Consider the following 22,757-nt stretch of genomic DNA (forward strand, 5'->3'; position numbering starts at 1 on the left):
GTAGAGACTCGCTTATCCAACATAAATGGGCCAGCAGAACATTGGATAAGCTAAATGTTGGATAATAAGGAAGGATTAAGGAAAAGCCTCATAAACATCAAATTACCTTATGATTTTTACAAATTAAGCACCAAAACATCACGTTATACAACAAATTGACAAAAAAGCAGTTAAGTACACAGTAATTTTGTGTAGTAATTACTATATTTATGAATTCAGCACCAAAACATTGCAATGTATTGAAATAGCTATGGATCTGGGCGGGAGGCAGGCTATGTTGGATAATGCAGAATGTTGGATGAGAGAAGGTTGGATAAGAGAGACTCTACTGTATTTTGCAAGAAGTAGATAAATGAATTCATAGATCCATATCTCAAGATCTTCCCTTGAACCTCATTCATTTTCTTCCTGTCCTTTTAGTAAGTTCTTCCTATTGTAGTAGCGCTTAATAGCAATGCTATGAGATAGGTCAGAAGTATCATCACAAGATGGCAAACTGAGAAAAAGTAGGTAACCTAAGGGTGGTTGGAGTGTCTAAAGCAGTGGTTCTCAACCTGTGGGTCCCCAGGTGTTTTGGCCTACAACTCCCAGAAATCCCAGCCAGTTTACCAGCTGTTAGGATTTCTGGGAGTTGAAGGCCAAAAACATCTGGGGACTCCAAGTTGAGAACCACTGGTCTAAAGGATAATAGAGATCTTTTCAATGGGTACTGCAGGTTTACAGCCATCGCAAATCACCAACACTCTTATCCAGAAAATACGATTATTTTGAGGTTCTGTGCTGCAGATTTCTCCAATTCGATGCCCTCCCAGCTACACTTTTGGGGGGGATGATGGAAACTGCAGCCAGATAAAAGACACTAGGTTGGAAGAAGCCATCACAAACATTTCTCTCATACAACTCACCGTTTTTCCTTGGTCGCCTTTCACAGCAACCTTCCCAGTTGCTGTCAGCTCCTGAGAAAATAGAAAACAAATGGTAAAATTACAGGTTTGTGGTCCACCAATTCCTCTGTGATGCTTTCCATATTGAAGGTAGTGGTGAGTCAACTTTCAGATAACTTTTTATTGGCCAAATGTCTCTTTTGATTGAAAGCATGGAGAAACTCCCCAGCTTGCTTTAAAATACCCCCAAATGACCTTTATTGAGACCTCTGACACCCCTAAAGTTCAAACAAAAAATTTGCAAAAAAATTCCCCAAAAAGCATTTTGTTCAACATGGCCTCTATAGATGAAGTCATTTCCACCATGTTTATTTCTTAATGTGTGGTCTCCTTATTTCCTGTATTTCAAAAAGACCTCTCCTAGTCCCAAAACATGATGGATATGCCCATCATAGGGGATACTTTGTATCAATTACTTTTTTGCACATGGGATAATGAGCTGGTCCTTTAGGATCTCCCGAGCAACTAGTTATACCCCATAGCCTTCCATCATTGCCCAACCAAAGCCAAAAGTAAAATCGTGAGGTCAATGCAGAGGCAAGATTTTAACCTGACACTTTGTATTTTATCCGGGCAATGTCACAAACCGCCTTTACTACTTCATCTTTCGCTTGCTGGGTGGTACTCCTCACCTGTTGGCTCTGAGTTTCCTCCAAGCAGAAACAACGGGTGTAGACTTTCCCTTCTGTCTGCGGGTTGATCTCAATCAGGTCATTGCTCTGCATGACTTCCACATCCCGACGTGTTTTGGAAACTTCTGGGAAACACTGTGGAAGGAGAAGAAAGATTTTGGTGTGCAAACTACCATTGTCCTGGGTTGATCAGTGTGGGTTTTGGAGATGAGCAATCAGTTGGCCAAGATCTTGTTGGGAGACAATGAAGCACGGTGCTAACGTTGCAGGATTGTGAGCAAAGCAAGGGAGGAAAGTGGAACTATGCTTGACCTGCACAACTTTCAACAGCACCATGAATGATTGTTCAACCCTGGGGGGTCCTTACACAAGGATGTCTCAATGCCTCCTTTCACAAGCCAATAAAAAGTGTCCAATGGCTTGCACACTGGATGGTAACACCAAATGTAAGACTGCAATCCGAGTTTGCAAAGATGGATAAGGATCAGCAGGTGCCAACATCCCTGAGCCATCATCTAAAAGTTGTTAGAAACTGCTTGGCCAACATAGTGTATGGGTTTGAGTGCTGGACTATGACTCTGGAGACCAGGGTTTAATTTCATGCTTGGCCAAAGAAACCCAGTGGATGACCTTGGATGAGCCTCACTCTCTCAATCTCAAAGGAAGCCTATGACAAACTTAATATTGACAGGAAAACCCTGTGACAGGTTTACCTTAGGATTGCCATAAGTCAGAAACTTGAGATCATGACTTGGTGTTTTATACATGTTTTTAATCAGTTTGATAGATTGTTGTGTGTTTTAATTGCTTCTTTAATTGTTTATATTTTTATGAGATGTGTTTTATTGTTTACCTGTGTGGCACTGAATTTTTGCCGGATTTGTAAGCTGCCTTGAGACCCCTCCCGGGTTGAGAAAGGTGGGGTAAATGAACTAAATAATAACTAAATGACTTGAGGGCATGAAACAACAGCAACAACCACAACAACAAATGAATTGCTTTGAACTACTTTGGCCCTCAGAGATGGTATGGTGTATTGGTTTGAGGAGTGGATCAGGATGCTTAGAGTCCATGGTCCAAATCCCCACTCAGTCATGGAAACTAATAGGATGACTTTGGGCAAGTCACACTCTCTCAGCCTCAGAGGAAAGCAATAAGAAGCCTTCTCTATAGCTAGAAAAGGGTCACCTTAAATTTGAGCTGGCTTAAAAGTACACAACAACAGCTCTGGCCCAAGTCTAAAGGCTGGTAAAGTTGCTCTGGTTTAGGGCTGGAGTGGGTTTAGACTTCACTCCTCCCTCACAATTTCCTCTGTTCCATCCTTTGATGGATTCTTCTGCAAAATGATCCAGCAGAATGTGGTTATTCCATCATAAGGGCAGCTCTGCCAATTCCTCTGGCACAAGGGCCTCCTTCCAATTCCTGGTTCCTATGGCCAGAACAGCTTTGATTTAGGATTGCATTAAAAGTGCAGGATTATGACCTCCGAGTCCGTTCAATTACAGTAAGACCAAGGTCTCCTAATCGAATGTGTGGGCCAGGGATTGTCTCATTAGCCTTTTGCTTCTGAAGCAAAATGATTTTCTGCTTCTCAAGCAAAATAATAATAAAAAAAACATAGTGGCTGTTCCAAATGCGTGCTGAACAAATAATATCTGGTTCACCCCAAGGAGCCGTGGGTTAGTTGCACAAACTTTTATGCATTCAAGTAAGCATGTTGATGATGGGCATTCGCCTTCCTAATTGCTGGATCAGAAAGTTTTGCTTTTAAAGCTATAATAATTAACACAATAATAATTAATTATTATTATTTTAATATGATTGTTGGTTTAATTGTGTTTTAAGATCGTAACATTTGGTGCTATTGTGTTTTGTTATTTTTTTTATTCTATGTCGAGGCCCCTGGGAGAAACACATGATATTGAATGCATAGCAGCAACTCACATCGGCCTTAATAGAAAGTCTTGCTTGTGGTTTGGAACAGGGAACATGATGCACAATTTCAGATATGAATAAATGTGGAAAGAAGGCATCACTATTTTAATGCTGGGAAAACGGCTTTTTCTACTCAGAGAGGGGGAACGTGTCTTGGTTATGGAGCTTTAGCGTGAAAAAACTTGCAGAAAGGCACCCAATAAATAAAAGTGACAGGTTTTGCATATCTGCAATGCGACTCACCCCATTGTCAGAGACCTCACAGCATCCCTCATGCATGGCCATGGCTGGGTCGCAGTAGATGTGTAGCTGCTGGATGTCAAACTGGAAAACAAAGAGGCAAAATCACTTAACTGGGACCAAAAATTGGGAATCCAAATAAATGAGATGTGGTTTATTCAGGTTGGAGATTGTCCAGTCCTGAGAAAGAAGCATCAGTTAATCAACACCACTGATGGAATGCTAAAACTCAACTGTTAGTGCATCTACACTATTGAATTAATGCAGTTTGATGCTGCTTTAACTGCTGTGGTTCAATGTTATGGGATAGTGGGAGTTGTGGTTTCACAAGACCTTTAGGCTTCTCTGCCAAAGAGTGCAGGTGTCTCACCAAACTCTTGCTCCCAGGATTCCATTGCATTGAGCCATGGCATTGCCCCTGGTGGTGGTTGTTGTTCATTCGTTCAGTCGTCTCCAACTCTTCGTGACCTCATGGACCAGCCCACGCCAGAGCTCCCTGTCGGCTGTCACCACCCCCAGCTCCTTCAAGGTCAGTCCAGTCACTTCAAGGATTCCATCTTGCCCTTGGTTGGCCCCTCTTCCTTTTACCTTCCACTTTCCCCAGTATAATTGTCTTCTCTAGGGTTTGCTGTCTCCTCATGATGTGGCCAAAGTCCTTCAACTTTGTCTCTAGTATCCTTCCCTCCAATGAGCAGTCGGGCTTTATTTCCTGGAGTATGAACTGGTTGGATCTTCTCGCAGTCCAAGGCACTCTCAGAACTTTCCTCCAACACCACAGTTCAAAAGCATCTATTTTCCTTCGCTCAGCCTTCCCTAAGGTCCAGCTCTCTGGTGGTGCAATGGGTTAAACCCTTGTGCCGGCAGGACTGCTGACCGAAAAGTTGGCTGTTTGAATCCAGGGAGTGGGGTGAGCTCCTGTTTGTCAGCTCCAGCTTCTCATAAGGGGACATAAGAGACGCCTCCCACAGGGTGGTAAAGTATCTGGGTGTTCCGTGGGGAACGTCCTTACAGACGGCCAATTCTCTCACACCAGAAGTGACTTTCAGTCTCTCAAGTCGCTCCTGACACAAAAAAAACCCATAACAGTTCAAGTGGTATCAAACTGCATTAATTCCATAGTGTAGATACACCCTCTAACTTTTGACAAATACTTCACTCATTCCATGATTCCTGATTGCAAAATCTCAGACTATGGGCTGGAAGTCTAGGTTTTATAGTCCATCGTTTAGGACTTGCAGCCTCCTTTGAAAATTGAGTCAAAGAGTTTGCAACTCTATTATCTGAAAGCATTCATTCTTCTGTTAGGGAAAAAAATGCACACTCGACCAGTATTTTCCCTGGTCTCTTTCATCAGATGAACTAAGGGTGGTTTGGGGTTGAAGCCTGTTTTTGAAATGAAAAGAAAATCTGGAAATACCCTAATTTCCTTCTTTGTCCTGGGACTTTTAGTTTCTGGTTTCATCCCTTTGACCCTGGGCTGTGTGCCAGGGCTTTGTGGATGGGATCGGATTTCATTTTTGGAAGGAACTGACAGACCTATTACATCATGAGCCCCTCTCCATACTGAATGAATATCATGCTTTGGGATGCAGAAGTTTTGGAAAGCCTATTTCTGAGGCAACAGCTGCCAATTGGCCGGGAGCGGGATGCAACCAAGGAGAGCCAAGTAAGCCTTTTTCTTTGTCTGTCTCCTCCTCCATTAAGATACACAGAGAAGCTTTCAGTCTGTTCTTTTATCCAGTTGTCTTGAGTCTGCATCTTTTTTTCTTTGTTTCCAACAAGATTGTATATATGGTAGGGTGCAAAACAGTGGTACTCTCCCTATAAGAATTCTGCCACTCCTATAGTCCCCAAATGTCTAGAATCACAGAAAGGGAGATGTTGAAAATTGTTGATACTTTGAATTCTTCCACTCACCATGTTCCCATTCCCTTTTTGGCATTGCCTGCTCCATTCATTGAATGCTAAACTATATTTCTAAATGCTCAGTTCAGAGTTATGACAATGCTAGAAATTGGGGAAGATGGCAATGGGAAATTTCATTTAGGTGGCAGAAATCTCAATGACCTCTTTTATCACTCTCCCTTATATCTATATCTCTGGCTGCCAGACTCCCTATTTTTCTGCTTCTTCTTGCTCTGCATTTGCAATGGCATTATATTCTCATGTATACGCCTAGATATTTTAGTTTGAAAAATTTGAGTTGACTTATCCATGGTTCAAAGTGAGTATTGTTCCTTAATGCTTATCAAAAAAGCAACCATTCCCTTGGTGAAACCTAAAAGAAGGACCAGGCTTGTTCATTAGATGTACCCATGAAGGTGGACGTTAATTGATTGATTGATTGACTGATGGACCACATTCACACAGCATGACCCACATTGCAAGACGCCCATCCATGGACTTCCTGAAGCCTCCATTCCAAGGCCCCCATCTATGGATTTATTAAAGCCACCATTACCAGATCCTTTTCCATGGACTTATTAAAGCCACCATCACAAGACCCACATCCATGGAATTCCTGAAGTCATCACTGTAAGATCCTTGTCCATGGACTTATTTAAAACACCATTGCCAGATCTCCATCTATGAACTTATTGAAGTCACCATTACAAGATCCCCATCCATGGACTTATTCAAGACACCATTATAAGACACCCGTCCATGGATTTCCTGAAGCCACCATTGTAAGACCCCCATCCATGGATTTCCTGAAGTCACCACTGTAAGACCCCCATCCATGGACTTATTGAAGGCACAATTATAAGACCCCCATCCATGAATTTCCTGAAGCCACCATTGTAAGACCCCCATCCATGAACTTATTGAAGCTATCATTACAAGACCCCCATTCATGGATTTCATGAAGCAACCATTACAAGACCCCCATCCATGGATTTCCCGAAGCCACCACTACAAGACCCCTGTCCATGGACCTATTGAAAGCACCACTGCAAGATATCTACCTATGGACCTATTGAAGCCACCATTGCCAAAGTCCCATTTATTGAACTATTGAAGCCACTATTGCCCAACCCACATCTATGGACTTATTTAAGGCAGTATTGCAAGACCCCCATCCATGGACCTATTGAAGCCCACATTTCAACTTCATTGATATACACACACCATTTCATTTACCTCTGATTACACAGACCAAAGGTAGCAGGAATGTAATGCGGATAGGCCTAGTTTTTCTCATCTGAGAGCCTTGGCTACCTATTGCCATGGACATACCAGTAGCCATCTTGCCACAGAAATAGTTTTGACCCTTATCATAGTAATCCTACCATCAGTTCTGTTGAAATGTTGGCATACTAAAGCTTTATCCAAGAATGTCACATAATGGTACCCAATTTCAAGCAGGCTTTCTGGAAAACATTTGATTTATCACAAAATGCACTTATCCCCCAAATAGCTTCATTTGTTGTTAATGATACTTTGGCTAATCAATTGCAAGGATTTCAAAATGCACTTCCTGGAAATACACAACCATTTGTCTTTTTTTTGTATAAATATGCAACTTTTCTTATGCTGCTTTCTAGACCACTAATCCTTCCTTCCTGATACTCTATTGCCACTTTTAAAGTTGTTTTGGTACAAAACAACCATGTATATCTCTATACAGGAAAATTCCCTGGGATTCTTTGCAACATATAAATACAGGGGGAAATGTACAAAGATCTTGCTGTGCCGTTGATCTCATGAATGCTGGGACACTGAAAAAGGAATAACGGTGAACATTCATTCCATCTCTACTTTGCGTTGGAGGAAACCTTTCCACACGACTCATAAATTAGACCATATTTATCCAAAGTGGGCTTTTGCAGGGAATTTGAAGCACTTCCTTTCATTAAATACCTAAACACATTTGAAGAAGTGCTAAAAAAACTAGTGCAAAAAAAAAACTTGAATTCTAGGAGCCTCTTTAAATTGCCACCAGATATTATCTTGGACATGATGGCTCCTTATATGGGTCTCAAACCTCCCTTTTATTCCTTAGCAGGAGTGAGGGTCTAAAAGCAACTTTCCAGGTTGGACAATATCTTTGGATGCATCTACAACTGTAGATTTAATTCAACTTGTGACCATTTTAACTGCCATGACTCAATGCTATGGGAATCCTTGGAGTTGTGGTTGTGGTTTGGAGAGGCAATAGAAGTATTTGGATAAGAAGACTCAAGTACAACTCTCAGGATGCCATAACACTAAAACATGGCAATGAAAGAGGTATTAAACTAAATTTATTCTACAGTGTAGAATCACTCTTTGAGGTGAAGGCTGATGAAAGGGAAGCATCCCACTGCAATGAGTTGCCCTTGATGCCTCATATCACTTACCGAGACAGGAGCGCCCTGCACAGCATCCAGTCCAACAAATGAATTCCCTTCAGTGATAAGCTGCCGACGAGGCTTCAGCGGCTTGGACGAGATGTAGCTGCAGTCAATGTGGACTGAAACCACTTGGCTTTGGACATTGAGGACCATCTTGTGCCACTTGAGGTCAAAAATGGAGGAAACCCCTTTGCCTGAGAAGACAGCGCTGACAAACTCTTCCTCCTGGCCCTTGGCCTGGAACTCCAGGTTGCGTTCCTTGCTGTTGATGCCCAGGGAGAGCTGAGGGGGCGAAAGGACACGGTGCTCACTAAGAGAACTTTCTAGAAAGAGAGGCAGAAAGGAATGGCACATGAGGAGAAGCAAGAGAAGCAGAAAGACCAAGAAAGGGCTGTCAAGAGAGAGAGTGAGGACTGTATTAGGCAGTAGAGAAGCTAGAAAAATTATTATTATTATTATTATTATTATTATTATTATTATGCATCTGTGTGCTTGTCCATTGTGCCCTGCCTCATGTACAGAGGAGGAATTGTTGGAGGCTACAGACAACGCTGTTGCTGTTGCCCATTTTTGGTCAAAAGATATTTAGCCACCTGCATACCTTCTATTTTATCAGTTTTATACTAATTTATGCAATGCTTTTGATGCGAGATATTATTATTATTATTATTATTATTATTATTATTATTATTATGGTGGTTAGTTTCACAGTTTAACAGATAGTTTTGATTGGAGCTTTGAGCCATTAGTGAATTAGATGCTCTCCAAGGATTTATTATGGTATGAAACCAACATCTTATAACTCATTATTTCCTAAATGCATTACATTTCATCCTCTATATTCACAGGGATCAGGGGCACAGCCCCCCCAGGAAAATAAAAAAAAACTGTGAATAAAAATTACTACTTTTTTAACCTGAGAGAATACCATTCTAGGAATTTCTAGGTCCTCCAGCATGACTATGGTCAACTTCCACTTGAATTGTGACAACAAATCACACTGGGGAACTAGGAAGGTGCTCTCTCTAAGTCCACCAATATGACTCTATGGGCAACTTGTGTTGTAAAGCTAACCACATAATTGCACTAGAGGATTTAGAGATTTCTAGAGAGAATATTTTAACCAGTTCCACGAATAGTCAAATCTATAAATGTGGAGGGCTGCCTGTAGTTCAGAAAGTTACTTTTCAGCCTACTTCCCACAGCATCATCTCAACATCAAAGAAGATTGCGTGAAATTCTCACTGGTCTGTTATTCTTCCCAACAGAGTTTCTCAACTGTTGGGACCTACTTTGTCCACCATTGAACTACAAATAATGATGAACATTCTTTGCATTGCAAACAATAGCACTATTACTCAATATGATCTAATTAAAGTTAGTCAAGGAAAGGCGGAGGTAGCTGGAAGTGGCCTTCAGCAGAAATAATGAGGTCATGATAGAGCAAAAAGAGGATTGAGACCATAGATAGATTGAGCCATGCCAGTTGGGCATACCTGTGGGTATCCATGCCGATCAGTAACCTGGAAGAGGTACCAGTTTTCTTTGGTGGTCTGCTTTTTCAAGAGTAGGGTGATCACCAAGGTGAATTCATCAGGCAAGCCCAAGGGGAACAGCTGTCTAGGAGTAAGAAGGAAAAATATATGAAGCATCCTTTCATAGGAGTTTCATGGAGAAATCCTCTAGTGGTGACTCTTGGACAACGCGACAAAGACATCTAGTGATGTACGCGAGCATAAGGAAGATTCTTCAAGGTGAGCATATCCCATGGATTCCACCACAGTTTGTTTTGACAAATAGAAGATCTTCATAATCTTGGATAGATGTATCTTCCCCAAACCTACAGCTTTGGATTTATGACTATGTCTTCACCTTTGGGAAGACTATATATGTGAATAGGAGTCAACTAGGTACAAATGTGGGAGCCCCCGGTGGCGTAGTGGGTTAAAAGCACTGAGCTGCTGAGCTTGTTGATCAAAAGGTCGCAGGTTCGATTCCGGGGAGCGGCGTGAGCTTCCGCTGTCAGCCCTAGCTTCTGCCAACCTAGCAGTTCGAAAACATGCAAATGTGAGTAGATCAATAGGTACCGCTCCGGCGGGAAGGTAACGGCGCTCCATGCAGTCATGCTGGCCACATGACCTTGGAGGTGTCTACGGACAATGCTGGCTCTTCGGCTTAGAAATGGAGATGAGCACCACACCCCAGAGTCAGACATGACTGGACTTAATGTCAGGGGACTATCTTTACCTTTACCTTTTAGGTACAAATGTACACTTCCACACATACATCTGTCCTGTTCACCTCTATGGTCTTCCCAAAGGTGCCTTGGGAAGTCCATATAAGTGAATAGGAGTCAACTGGGTATGAATGTACAGTTCTACATATCTATCCATAACTAATGGATTCCTAATCAAATATATGGTCTTCCCAACGATGAAGGCACTATATATGTGAATAGGACTCTGTTAGGTATGAATGCACACTTCTACACATACATCCACATCTAGTAGACTCCTGCCAACAAACATGTCTTCTCAAAAGGGGAGGTACATTTTGCATCCAAGTGTGAGCAAAAGAAACCAGGGCTGGAACCACATTAGCTCATCAAGAACTATTCTTATTTACCACTAGCCATCCCCTGCCATGCGTTGCTGTGGCCCACATGGGGGTTTTGTGTGGGAGGTTTGGCCCAATTCTCTCGTTGGTGGGGTTCAGAATGCTCTGAGATCGTAGGTGAACTATAAATCCCAGCAACTACAACTCCCAAGTGTCAAGATTCTATTTCTCCCTAACTCCACCACTGTTCACATTTGGGCATATTGAGTCTTTGTGTAGAGCTTGGTCCAGATCCATCATTGTTTGAGTTCACAGTGATCTCTGGATGTAGGTGAACTACAACTACAAAACCAAAGGACACTGCAAACCAAACCCTTCCAGTATTTTCTGTTGGTCATGGGAGAACTGTGTGCCAAGGTTGGTTCAATTCCATCGTTGGTGGGCTTCAGAATGGTCTTTGATTGTAGGTGAACTATAAATCCCAGCAACTACAAGTCCCAAATGACAAAATTATTTTTTTTTTTAGTGAAGGGCATACATTGGGTTGTTAGGTGTCTTGTGTCCAAATTTGTTGTCAATTCGTCCAGTGGTTTTTGAGTTATGTTAATCCCACAAACGAACATTACATTTTTATTTATATAGATTAACATAGCTTAGACTTATGCCAACCCTATGAGCAAGAAACCTCCAAGCGTTATCAAAAGTCCTGCTCAGGTCTTGCAAAATCAGGGATTGCATTCTACACGATTCCTTCCCTGGCACAGAATCTCTTCCAATTTACCAAAATCTCAAATAAACACTGAAGGGAAATATACTTATTCTGTGCCAGGGAAGGAATCATGTAGAATGTAATCCCTGATTTTGCAAGATCCCCTTTTTTAGGGAGTGAAACTATGAGTGACACCGAAAAGAAAGGACACAGGTCCACGTGACTGCATAAAAGTTAAGGTGGAAGCAAGCTTCAAATAAGTTTTAATTTGCCGATTAATCCACAATGACTTTGTTTTATTCTAGGGAGTCCTTTTAATTGAAAGGTTGTGAATAAAGGTCTGATGCGTGCACACATAAAACTGAAGCTATTTTGGTCTTGCGTCTTAAGGAACGAAGCAGAGGACACGAAGGATGACATTTGCTTTTAAAAAGGGCTTGCTATTATCGATTTAATTGCAAATTATCTTTCATTTTCTTCAATATCTAAAAAAAAAGCATGTACGGGCAACATGCCCATTTATGTCACTGAAATGGAATAATACATTTCAAGAGAGATGATTAATCAACCAAAGAGTGTTTAATTGGTTACCCCCACCCCCAATGGTTCTTGTAAGTAAAGCAAAGCCAGAAAAAATCATTATGTCAGCTCATTAAATCATTTCTTACTACAAACAGAGGAAAGTTTGTGTGTTTAAATTCCTCCAAAATGCTTTAATCCCATGGTGTGCAGCGACAATGAAGAGCCGCAAACCCTTAGGCATGGACGAGGATGGCACAACTGTTGACAATGGCCATAGCTGCTTTATGAGCAGGCAGTATGGGTCAATAGCAAAAGAAATGCCAAATTTGTAGCCATGGCAATGAAGTTTTGACCACAATTGTTGGGTTACCCCTGCCTTTGTCCCACAAGTTACCCCTGCCTTTGTCCCACAAGGTCCATGATTAAAACTGAATTCATCACTACGTCATCATGCCTTGGGAAGTCTGACTTGGCCACGGTAGTCCACACTCTGGTTACATCCCGTTTAGACTACTGCAATGCTCTCTACGTGGGGTTGCCTTTGAAGACGGCTCGGAAGCTCCAACTAGTCCAACGCTCGGCAGCCATGATTCTAACAGGAGCGGAGCGCAGGGAGCATACAACTTCTCTGCTACACCAGCTCCACTGGCTGCCGATTTGCTACCGGGCTCAATTCAAAGTGCTGGCGCTGGCCTATAAAGCCCTAAACGGTTCTGGTCCAAGCTACCTATCTGAACATATCTCTGCCTATGAACCCACCAGGACTCTAAGATCTTCTGGGGAGGCCCTGCTCTCGATCCCGCCTGCATCACAAGCACGGCTGGCGGGGACGAGGGACAGGGCCTTCTCTGTGGTGGCCCCTCGGCTGTGGAACGCCCTTCCCATGGACATTAGATCAGCTCCTTCGTTAATGGTCTTTCGAAGAAAACTAAAAACCTGGCTGTTTGAACAGGCATTCGGATAAATACGATGAATATAGGAACGGAATTATGGATGACGAATTGGATCACGACTCTAGTTACGAGACGTTAATGTGTTGTTATTGATGTGTCATTACTTTCTATACTATGCTGTTAATGGTTTTTAAATTGTATGTTGTTATGATTGACTTTTTGCTCTTGTTGTGAACCGCGTTGAGTCGCCTACGGGCTGAGAAACTGCGGTATACAAGCAAAGTAAATAAATAAATAAATAAATAATGCCCACTAGTTTTGAATTTCTATACTATTCATACACACAGACTACTCAGTGATGTCCGATCCCAGGCATTTTCCTCCATGCATCTGAAGAAGTATTAATTAATTAATTAATTAATAAAGACCTTGGCTTGCACTTAAACACAATCGGTGCTGACAAGATTACCATCTGTCAGCTGCAAAAGGCCACCCTACTGGGATCTGCACACATTATTCGCCGATACATCACACAGTCCTAGATACTTGGGAAGTGTCCGACGTGTGATCCAATACAACAGCCAGCAGAGTGATCTTGTTTGCTGTGGACTCATCTTGTTGTGTTTCAAATAATAATAATAATAATAATAATAATAATAATAATAATAATTTGTTATCCATCCCTCCTCCCGGCTTAAAACCAGATAAAACCAATCACTATAAAATACATACATTATAATGCATACATCAAACCACATTACTATAAAATACTTGTATTAAAATAAAGGGTGCAAAGATTAAAATAAAATACAATAGAATATAAATTTTAAAATTCCTGGTTTAAAATGGACTGGGTTGGTCTGCCAGAAGATATGGGTCTTGTAACAACAACAATAACAACAATAACAACAACTTTATTTTTGTACCCTACCGCCATCTTCCCGAAGAGACTCAGAACGGCTTACATGGGGACAAGCATGATCAACATAGTTAAAATAACACATTAAAATTCATAAAACAGCAAAATAAAACAAAAACAAACAAACAAGAGCATAACACAATATAAAAACAACAAACAACCAGTAGTCTGGAATAGCAAAACAGTTCTGGGCTCTTTGGAGTTGTGAGGAAAGGGCTGATTGATAAAGTGCAAGTACCAGTTGCTATGATTGGGGATAAACGCCAATATAGTGGAACACTATATCTCGGGGCAGGGAACAATAGTAAAGTGCAGGGACTGAATTTTGGAACATAGCTGGAGGCCAAAATGTTCTGGGGAACTGTCTAATACAATGCACAGGGGAACATTCATGTTTTTAGAACTTTGCGAAAGTTGGACAAGGTGGATGCCAGCCTAATCTCCCTGGGAAGAGAATTCCAGAGCTGGGGGAGGGGGGGCACCACTGAGAAGGCCCTCTCCCTACCAGCTGCATTTGTGACAGAAGTGGGAGCGAGAGGAGAGCCTCCCCAGAGGATCTTAGAGATCGTGCAGGTTTGTAGGGGAAGATGCGATCATAAAGATAGGCAGGTCCCAAACCGTTTAGGGCTTTATAGGTAATAACCTGCATCTTGAATTCAATTCATTGTGTTTTCAACACTACAAGTTCATTTACTTATCTGGGAACCTCCGAAAGCAATATATTTTATCTTGGTCAGACTCAAAAGAGACTGGGTGGCCATCTGTCAGGGGTGCTTTGAATGCACTATTCCTGCTTCTAGGCAGGGGGTTGGACTGGATGGCCCATGAGGTCTCTTCCAACTCTATGATTCTATGATTCTATGCTCAGTAGAGTCCATAGGAAAAAAGAAAAAGAATCCATAGGAAAAGAGGAAGGCCGCACGCAGAGGCGGCCCTAGGTAATTTTCAACGGTAAGCAAACAGTATTTTGGCGCCCCCCCCCCTCCCCAACCAATCATTGATATATATTTTCTGTTTGTCGTGGGAGTTCTGTGTGCCATATTTGGTTCAATTCCATCATTGGTGGAGTTCAGAATGCTCTTTGATTGTAGGTGAACTATACATCCCAGTAACTACACTTGCCGCACTTGCTCCCTTGCCTGCCCCGCTTTGGGTCCGGAGGCGTGCCTGAAGACCCCGGCGTGTGCACCAAAAGTCACCTCTTCTCCTGACTTTCTCCTCAGCCATTGGGACAGAGAGCGAGAGAGACAGAGAGAGAGAGAGAGACAGAGGTGGAGATGCCCACCTTTCCTGAAGGTAGGCACAAAAACAAAGGAGGGAGCAGAGGTGGGAGATACCTCCAGCCGGAGGGGCTCTCTCTCTCTCTCTCTCTCTCTCTCTCTTGGTTCCAATGGCTGAAGAGAAGGTCAGGAGAAGAGGCGACTTTTGGTGCGCACGCTGGGGTCTTCAGACATGCTTCCAGACCCAAAGTGGGTCAGGCGCGGCAGCTCCGCCCCTTGGCCCACCCACGGATTAGGGAGAGGAGAGGAGGCGGGTGGAGCACTGGGGGATCAGGAAAGGGAGCCGGTCATGGGGAAGGGATCTAACGCGGAGAACGATTGAGCGCTGTCTCTGCTCGCGCACCCGGTGGCCGGGTGGAGCAGGAACGAGAGGGGCTAGGCAAGGCTCAAGGGCCCGGCCCCTTTGGGAAGAGGATCACCCGGCAGTGAGGCAAGAAAGCCGTGGCTCCCCCTGGACTGCTAGGGCTGTTGTGAGCTGAGGGGGCGCTCCTCAAGTGGTAGTCGAGGGGCATTTACAGAGGTGCCTCTGCGCCCCTGGCAAAAAAAAGTGTTCTGCGACCGCTTACTTCGCGTAATGGATGAGCCACCCCTGGGCACGGCATGATGACTATGGAGTAGAAGAGCCCTACTGATACCATAAGGTGTCCCAAAGACAAATAAATGATTTTCAGAAGAAGTAAAGCCTGTGTTCTCCCTAGAAGCTAAATGGACTGAATCAGCTGTGTCCAAACCTTGGTGGACCAAAGGCTGGACACTACCGAACTAAGCTGTCCTTTGGACATATCATGAGATGATATCGCTTACTGTGTAAAGTGGAAGGCAGTAGGAAAAAAGGCAGAATTACAAGCAAATGGACTCAAAAATTCAATCTAGGGTCAAAATACCCTAAAGGCATCCCATCCCATCTGATCATGGAAGCCAGCGAGATCAGTCCTGGATGACCACTTGGATGGGGGACCACCAGTGTGGTAGGATCTATTACAGAGGAAGGGACTGTCAAAACCACCTCTGAGTCTTCCCTGCCTAAGAAACCCTAAGAAATCCATAAATCAAGAGATGACTTGAAGGCACACACATAGCCACACATGGGGTTACTATAAGTCAACACATTCTGCCCTGAGTTTGTAGAACCTGAGCCGGGTTGTTGGTGACCAGGACTAATGACGTCTCTCATTCATAGTGTTGACACAATCCAAAGCTGGCTTGAGATCACATAACACAACAACAAGCTTTGGAGAGTTCCCTAAAAGGTCAACTCAAGCTGAGAGCCAATTCAGCAGCCTACTGACAGAGAGCCATTAGCTCTGCTGTTCAAAAGGCAACCACATATTTTCCAATAAATACTTTAGTGAGGTCACATCAGGCCTATCGCTGAAAAAAATCAGTTCAACTTAAAAAAAAATCTCCCAGCAGTAGCAACATCAACCCCACTTGCATCTGAGCTCATTTCTCTGAACATCAAAAATACATCCAGGCCAGACACAACTGAGAGGTTTGGCAGCAAAATTGAGCTGGGATCGGTCTCCTGGGTGGAATTCTTCCTAGTATTGCAACATCAACAGCCCATTCTGGGTTCTGATCAGCACCAGATATTTATTTCAAGTCTATCTACTATTGACTTCCCAAAGGCATCACAAGGTCTTGGCAGGACGGGTGTCTGGGAGAAGCCATTGTTTAGCAGCCAGCAATGAAAACCAGGGTCCGGTAATATTTAATTGACGAGACAAAGCTCACAAAATGTGTGACTCACGAAGCATAACACAACCCCTCAGGCATGGATTGGGACCTGCCAATAGAGGGACGGTTCCAACGTTCTCCAATTTGGTTGTTTTGTTTTAATTGCTTTGTGTAGCATTGCCCAAACTTGGTTAAGAAAAAGATTATTTAGAGGAGTTTTTGACATTGTGTTCTTCTAAAGCTGAATAACTTGTCCAAGATCATTTATTTATTTATTTCGAATATTTTTACCCCGCCCTTCTTAACCCCCTGGGGGCAGCTTCCAATCGGCAGCAATTCAATGCCTCAATATATACATAATAAAAACAAACAGTCAATAATTATAAATAGTTAAAAACATTAAAACAATACAATTAAAATCTACTAAGAATTACCACTCTGGTGTCCATTATTAGCCGAAAACTGTGGTTGGATGCTTCATCAAACTTATCCATAATCCATTTCCAAGCCATTGTCAACATTGTTATTGTCATTGTCCGCTTAATTACCCAAAGGCCTGGTCCCACATCCATGTTTTTAACTTTTTTTTAAAGGTGAGGAGGGATGAAGTTGACCAAATTTACTTGGGGAGTGAGTTCCACAGGTGGGGGGCCACCACGAAGAAGGCCCTGTCCTTCGTCCCTTCCAAGCGTGTTTGAGACAGAGGCAGGGCCGAGAGCAGGACCTTCCCAGAAGATCTTAAACTATGAGGTGGGACATAGAAGGAGATATGTTCAGACAGGTACACTGGACCGGAGCTGTATAGGGTTTTATAGGTCAAAACCAGCACTTTAAATTGTGCTCGGAATTGGATCGGCAGCCAGTGGAGGTGACATAACAGGGGGGTGGTATGCTCTCTGCATGATGCTCCAGTAAGTAATCTAGCTGCCGCCCATTGGACTAATTGAAGTTTCTGAACAGTCTTCAAAGGCAACCCCATGTAGAGCGCATTGCAGTAATCTATTCGGGATGTGACAAGAGCGTGAACCACTGTGGCCAGATCAGACTTCCCAAGGTACAGGCACAGCTGGTCCACGTTCCATCATAGGAGAAAAGTGGGATATGAATGAGTAATAATAATACAATGGGCACTCAGTATCTGCTGCGGTTTTGTCCCAGGAACCCCCTTGGATACCAAAATCTATGGACATCATCATCATCATCATCATATGAAATATCATATGAAAGCTGACTGGCACAACCTGGGGATCACAACCAGACACAGAGAAGACGTCTGTCCTTGTGCTTCACTACTCTTCTGCTGAATATGCATGCCCAATGTGGAATACATCTCATCACATTGAAACAAAGGATGTGGCTCTTAATGAAACATGCCGCATTATCATGGGATATCTACATCTTATACCACTGTTTAGATGGTATTGCACCACCTGACATCCATCGGAAAGTAGCAGCCAGTAATGAAAGGACCAAGACATTGACATCTCTGGCCTATCCTCTTTTTGGATATCAGCCAGCACGCAAACATCTTAAATTAATAAATAGCTTCATAAGATCTACAGGGATACTTGCAGGAACACCTCAGCAAGTGAGAGTCCAAAAGTGGCAGGCTAAAACCCAGAACCTCAATCAGTGGCTAAGACTGGATGAGAAACTCCCCTCTGGGCACACAGAAGACTGGGTGACTTGGAAGGCGCTGAACAGACTGAGCTTTGGCATCATGAGATGCAGAACCAACCTTAAGAAATAGAGCCACAAAATAGAGTCCATGACATGCAGGTGTAGAAAAGAGCAAACCACAGACCACCTACTACAATGTAGTCTGAGCCCTGCCACATGCATAGTGGAGGACCTTCTCACACTGACACCAGAGGCACTCCAAGCAGCCAGTTTCTGGTCAAAGGAAATTTAGTATAAAGCCGAGTTTTAACTTTGTTTGTGGTTTTTTATACATTATAATTGTATTCTCAATTCACTTCTGACACGATAAATTATTATTATTGTGTCAGAAGTGAATTCAGAATACAGATCCAGGGAAGTCATGCTACCCCTCTATTCTGCCTTGATTAGATCACATCTGGAATATTGTGCCCAATTCTGGGCACCACAATTGAAGAGAGATATTGACAAGCTGGAATGTATCCAAAGGAGGGCGACTAAAATGATCAAGGGTCTGGAGAACAAGTCCTACGAGGAACGGCTTGAAAAGTTGGGCTTGTTTAGCCTGAAAAAGAGAAGGCTGACAGGAGACATGATAGCCATATATTTAAATATGTGAGAGGAAGTCATAGGGAGGAGGGAGCAAACTTGTTCTCTGCCGCTCTGGAGACTAGGACGTGGAACAATGGCTTCAAACTACAAGAAAGGAGATTCCACCTGAACAGAATTTCCTGACTGTGAAAGCTGTTCAGCAGTGGAACTCCCTGCCCCAGAGTGTAGTAGAGGCTCCTTCTTTGGAAGCTTTTAAACAGAGGCTGCATGGCCATCTGTTGGAAGCTTTTAAACAGAGGCTGCATGGCCATCTGTTGGGGTGCTTTGAATGCAATTTTCCTGCTTCTTGGCAGGGAGTTGGGCTGGATGGCCCATGAGGTCTCTTCCAACTCTATCAGTGATTCTCAACCTGTGGGTCCCCAGGTGTTTTGGCCTACAACTCCCAGAAATCCCAGCCAGTTTACCAGCTGTTAGGATTTCTGGGAGTTGAAGGCCAAAAACATCTGGGGACCCCAGGTTGAGAACCACTCTATGATTCTGTGATTTATTATTATTATTATTATTATTATTATTTATTATTATTTATTATTTATTATTATTATTATTATTATTATTATTATTATTATTATTTACATGCTTCTCCTTGCAGCTTGAGGCAGAGTATAAGGTACATTGGCATAGTAAAGTGACATTCCTTAGATAAAATGGCAACATCAAGGTTGTTTTAGGGGGTTCCCCCCTCAAAATATTTTCAAACTATGGTTGGATGAATCCATGGATGTATAATCTATGAATATGGAGGTCCAACTGTAGAACTTAAATAAATACATAAATGAAAATGCAGGTGAATATTTTGGAACGACGGAGCAGGCAAAGTGAAGGAGGGAATGTAAATGCAGCAAAGACCAGAGTTCTAGGTGAGGATAACTTTCAGTATATTTTTCTTTCTGATGCTAGAAAATTAATGGAGATTGAAGGAAAATTTCACTGCGGGTTGAATTTGTATTTGGGAGGCAATGCTCTCGTTTTTCATCTCCTTGTCCCAACTGCATAATGATACCACTTCTATACAACTACAGCAAAGCTGTGTTTTTCTTTCCTTTGCAGGAGGTAGCCATGTGAGCATCAGTAAGTAAGACAGAGAGGTGCACATAAATGGATAGAATGAGAAGCTGAGCTCCATTTCTGGAATTCATTTCTGCAATTCTCCTGGTTGGACCAGTATTTGGAGAGAATGCCACGCAGGGCAGATTAACTGAAAGGAACAAAAACAGAATGGAAAAAGGGAAATTGTCTTCTCCTTTGCCAGAGGCTTGATGGGAAACCTTCTGGTTTTGGTGTTCTTTTCCTAGGGTTACAAAAACAAAGACAATGGGCCGGCACCTGCCAGGCCAACACACATATCTGATGGGGGTGTGTTAAGGGCAGCCGGTTTTCATTTATTTGCAATGTTCCCCTTTTCCTTCTCCTAATGGTTTGCAGGTTGTGTTGTCTGGCTGTCCCACCAAGCTGAAAGCAGCATTGTTGGCCCCAGACAATGTGCTCTCCAAGGTATGACATGAGGGGGCATATTTTACCATTTGTGAAAGCCAATCAATATTTACTTTAATAGTCAATGGATATTTGCTCTAATATTGGGTTGATCGGGACTATCTAAGATGCCCAGATGAGATGAACCAATGAACAACCCTTTGGGATATCAAAGCTGGAATGGAATGGAAATGCTACCAAAATAATAAAAAGTACCAGGATTATATAAATATGCATAAATATTTTTAAGGAATACCTCAGATTCCTTCCTCTTCCTCTGAGTGTGCAGAATGAATGCAGTTTGACATCACTTTAAGTGCCATGGCTTATCCCCAGTGGCGCAATGGGTTAAATGGCTAAAAGGTTGGCGGTTTGAACCCAGGGAGTGGGGTGAGCTCCCATCTGTCAGCTCCAGCTTCTCATGTGGGGACACGAGAGAAGCCTCCCATAGGATTGTAAAACATAGAATCATAGAATCAAAGAGTTGGAAGAGACCTCATGGGCCATCCAGTCCAACCCCCTGCCAAGAAGCAGGAATACTGCATTCAAATCAACCCTGACAGATGGCCATCCAGCCTCTGTTTAAAAGCTTCCAAAGAAGGAGCCTCCACCACACTCCGAGGCAGAGAGTTCCACTGCTGAACGGCTCTCATAGTCAGGAAGTTCTTCCTCATGTTCAGATGGAATCTCCTCTCTTGTAGTTTGAAGCCATTGTTCCGCGTCCTAGTCTCCAGGGAAGCAGAAAACAAGCTTGCTCCCTCCTCCCTGTGGCTTCCTCTCATATATTTATACATGGCTATATCTCCTCTCAGCCTTCTCTTCTTCAAGCTAAACATGCCCAGCTCCTTAATCCACTCCTCATAGGGCTTGTTCTCCAGACCCTTGATCATTTTAATTGCCCTTCTCTGGACGCATTCCAGCTTGTCAATATCTCTCTTGAATTGTGGTGCCCAGAATTGGACACAATATTCCAGGTGTGGTCTAACCAAAGCTGAATAGAGGGGTAGCATTACTTCCCTAGATCTAGACACTATGCTCCTATTGATGCAGGCCAAAATCCCATTGGCTTTTTTTGCTGCCACATCACATTGTTGGCTCATGTTTAACTTGTTGTCCACAAGGACTCCAAGATCTTTTTCACACGTACTGCTCTCAAGCCAGGCGTCTCCCATTCTGAATCTTTGCATTTTGTTTTTTTCTGCCTAAGTGGAGTATCTTGCATTTGTCCCTGTTGAACTTCATTTTGTTAGTTTTGGCCCATCTCTCTAATCTGTCAAGATCGTTTTGAATCCTGCTCCTGTCTTCTGGAGTATTGGCTCTCCCTCCCAATTTGGTGTCGTCTGCAAACTTGATGATCCTGCCTTCTAACCCTTCATCCAAATCATTAATAAAGATGTTGAACAGGACTGGGCCCAGGACGGAACCCTGCGGCACTCCACTTGTAACTTATTTCCAGGATGAAGAGGAAGCATTGGTGAGCACCCTTTGGGTTCATCCATTTAACCAATTACTGATCCACCTCACCGTAGTTTTGCCTAGCCCACATTGGACTAGTTTCCTTGCCAGAAGGTCATGGGGGACCTTGTCGAAGGCCTTACTGAAATCCAGGTACACTACATCCACGGCATTCCCCGCATCTACCCAGCTTGTAACTCTATCGAAAAAAGAGATCAGATTAGTCTGGCATGACTTGTTTTTGATAAATCCATGTTGACTATTAGCGATGACTGCATTTGTTTCTAAGTGTTTGCAGATCACTTCCTTGACACTCTTTTCCAGAATCTTGCCTGGTATCGACGTGAGGCTGACCGGACGGTAATTGTTTGGGTCATTCTTTTTTCCCTTCTTGAAGATTGGGACCACATTGGCCCTCCTCCAGTCTGCTGGAACTTCTCCCGTTCTCCAAGAAGCAACTTGCAGTTTCCCAAGTCACTCCTGACACACACACAAAAGAAAATGCTATGGAAGTGTAGGAGTTGTAGTTTTGCAAAATATTGAGACTTCTCTGCTTCACTAGACGTCAGATCTTTAACCCTTTGCTAGGTAGCCTGGGGATGATGGGAAATGCAGCCCAACAAGATAGCTCAGCAGTCTGTCCAGTTAGGAGAAGAGGCACAAGTTGAAGCCCAGGTAGATCTTGGGCTGATGGGAGTTCTCATTATACAAATATGCATTTCTGAATGGTTCCGTTCATAAAAAGCAAAAAGCAAACAACGAGCATTTCTGACACACAGCTTTACAAAGCACCTAACCAAGGGAATGCTGGGTATATACGCCAGTATTTTTTAAAACATTGCTCTCCTGCTGAGATTCCTCTTACTCTCTTTGAGAACTGGGGAAGACATTTTTATTGTGTCTTGCAAAACCCAGTCCTC

The 22,757-nt window shown here is 43.0% G+C and overlaps 1 protein-coding gene across 5 annotated transcripts in view; it reads right to left on the minus strand.

Moving 5' to 3' along the window:
• COL16A1 (collagen type XVI alpha 1 chain) overlaps window positions 1-22,757 on the minus strand; it is a 215,668-nt gene that overhangs the window by 144,002 nt on the left and 48,909 nt on the right. For all 5 annotated transcript variants that reach the window (XM_067460593.1, XM_060785720.2, XM_067460594.1 and 2 more), the window contains exons 5-9: window positions 9,582-9,705; window positions 8,092-8,367; window positions 3,755-3,835; window positions 1,577-1,711; window positions 906-956 (exon numbers count right to left, since the gene is read on the minus strand). In XM_067460593.1, the coding sequence (XP_067316694.1) occupies window positions 906-956; window positions 1,577-1,711; window positions 3,755-3,835; window positions 8,092-8,367; window positions 9,582-9,705 (667 nt within the window). The remainder of the gene's footprint in view (window positions 1-905; window positions 957-1,576; window positions 1,712-3,754; window positions 3,836-8,091; window positions 8,368-9,581; window positions 9,706-22,757) is intronic.

Source organism: Anolis sagrei, chromosome X (genome assembly GCF_037176765.1).
Source record: "Anolis sagrei isolate rAnoSag1 chromosome X, rAnoSag1.mat, whole genome shotgun sequence".
Lineage (NCBI taxonomy): Eukaryota > Metazoa > Chordata > Lepidosauria > Squamata > Dactyloidae > Anolis > Anolis sagrei.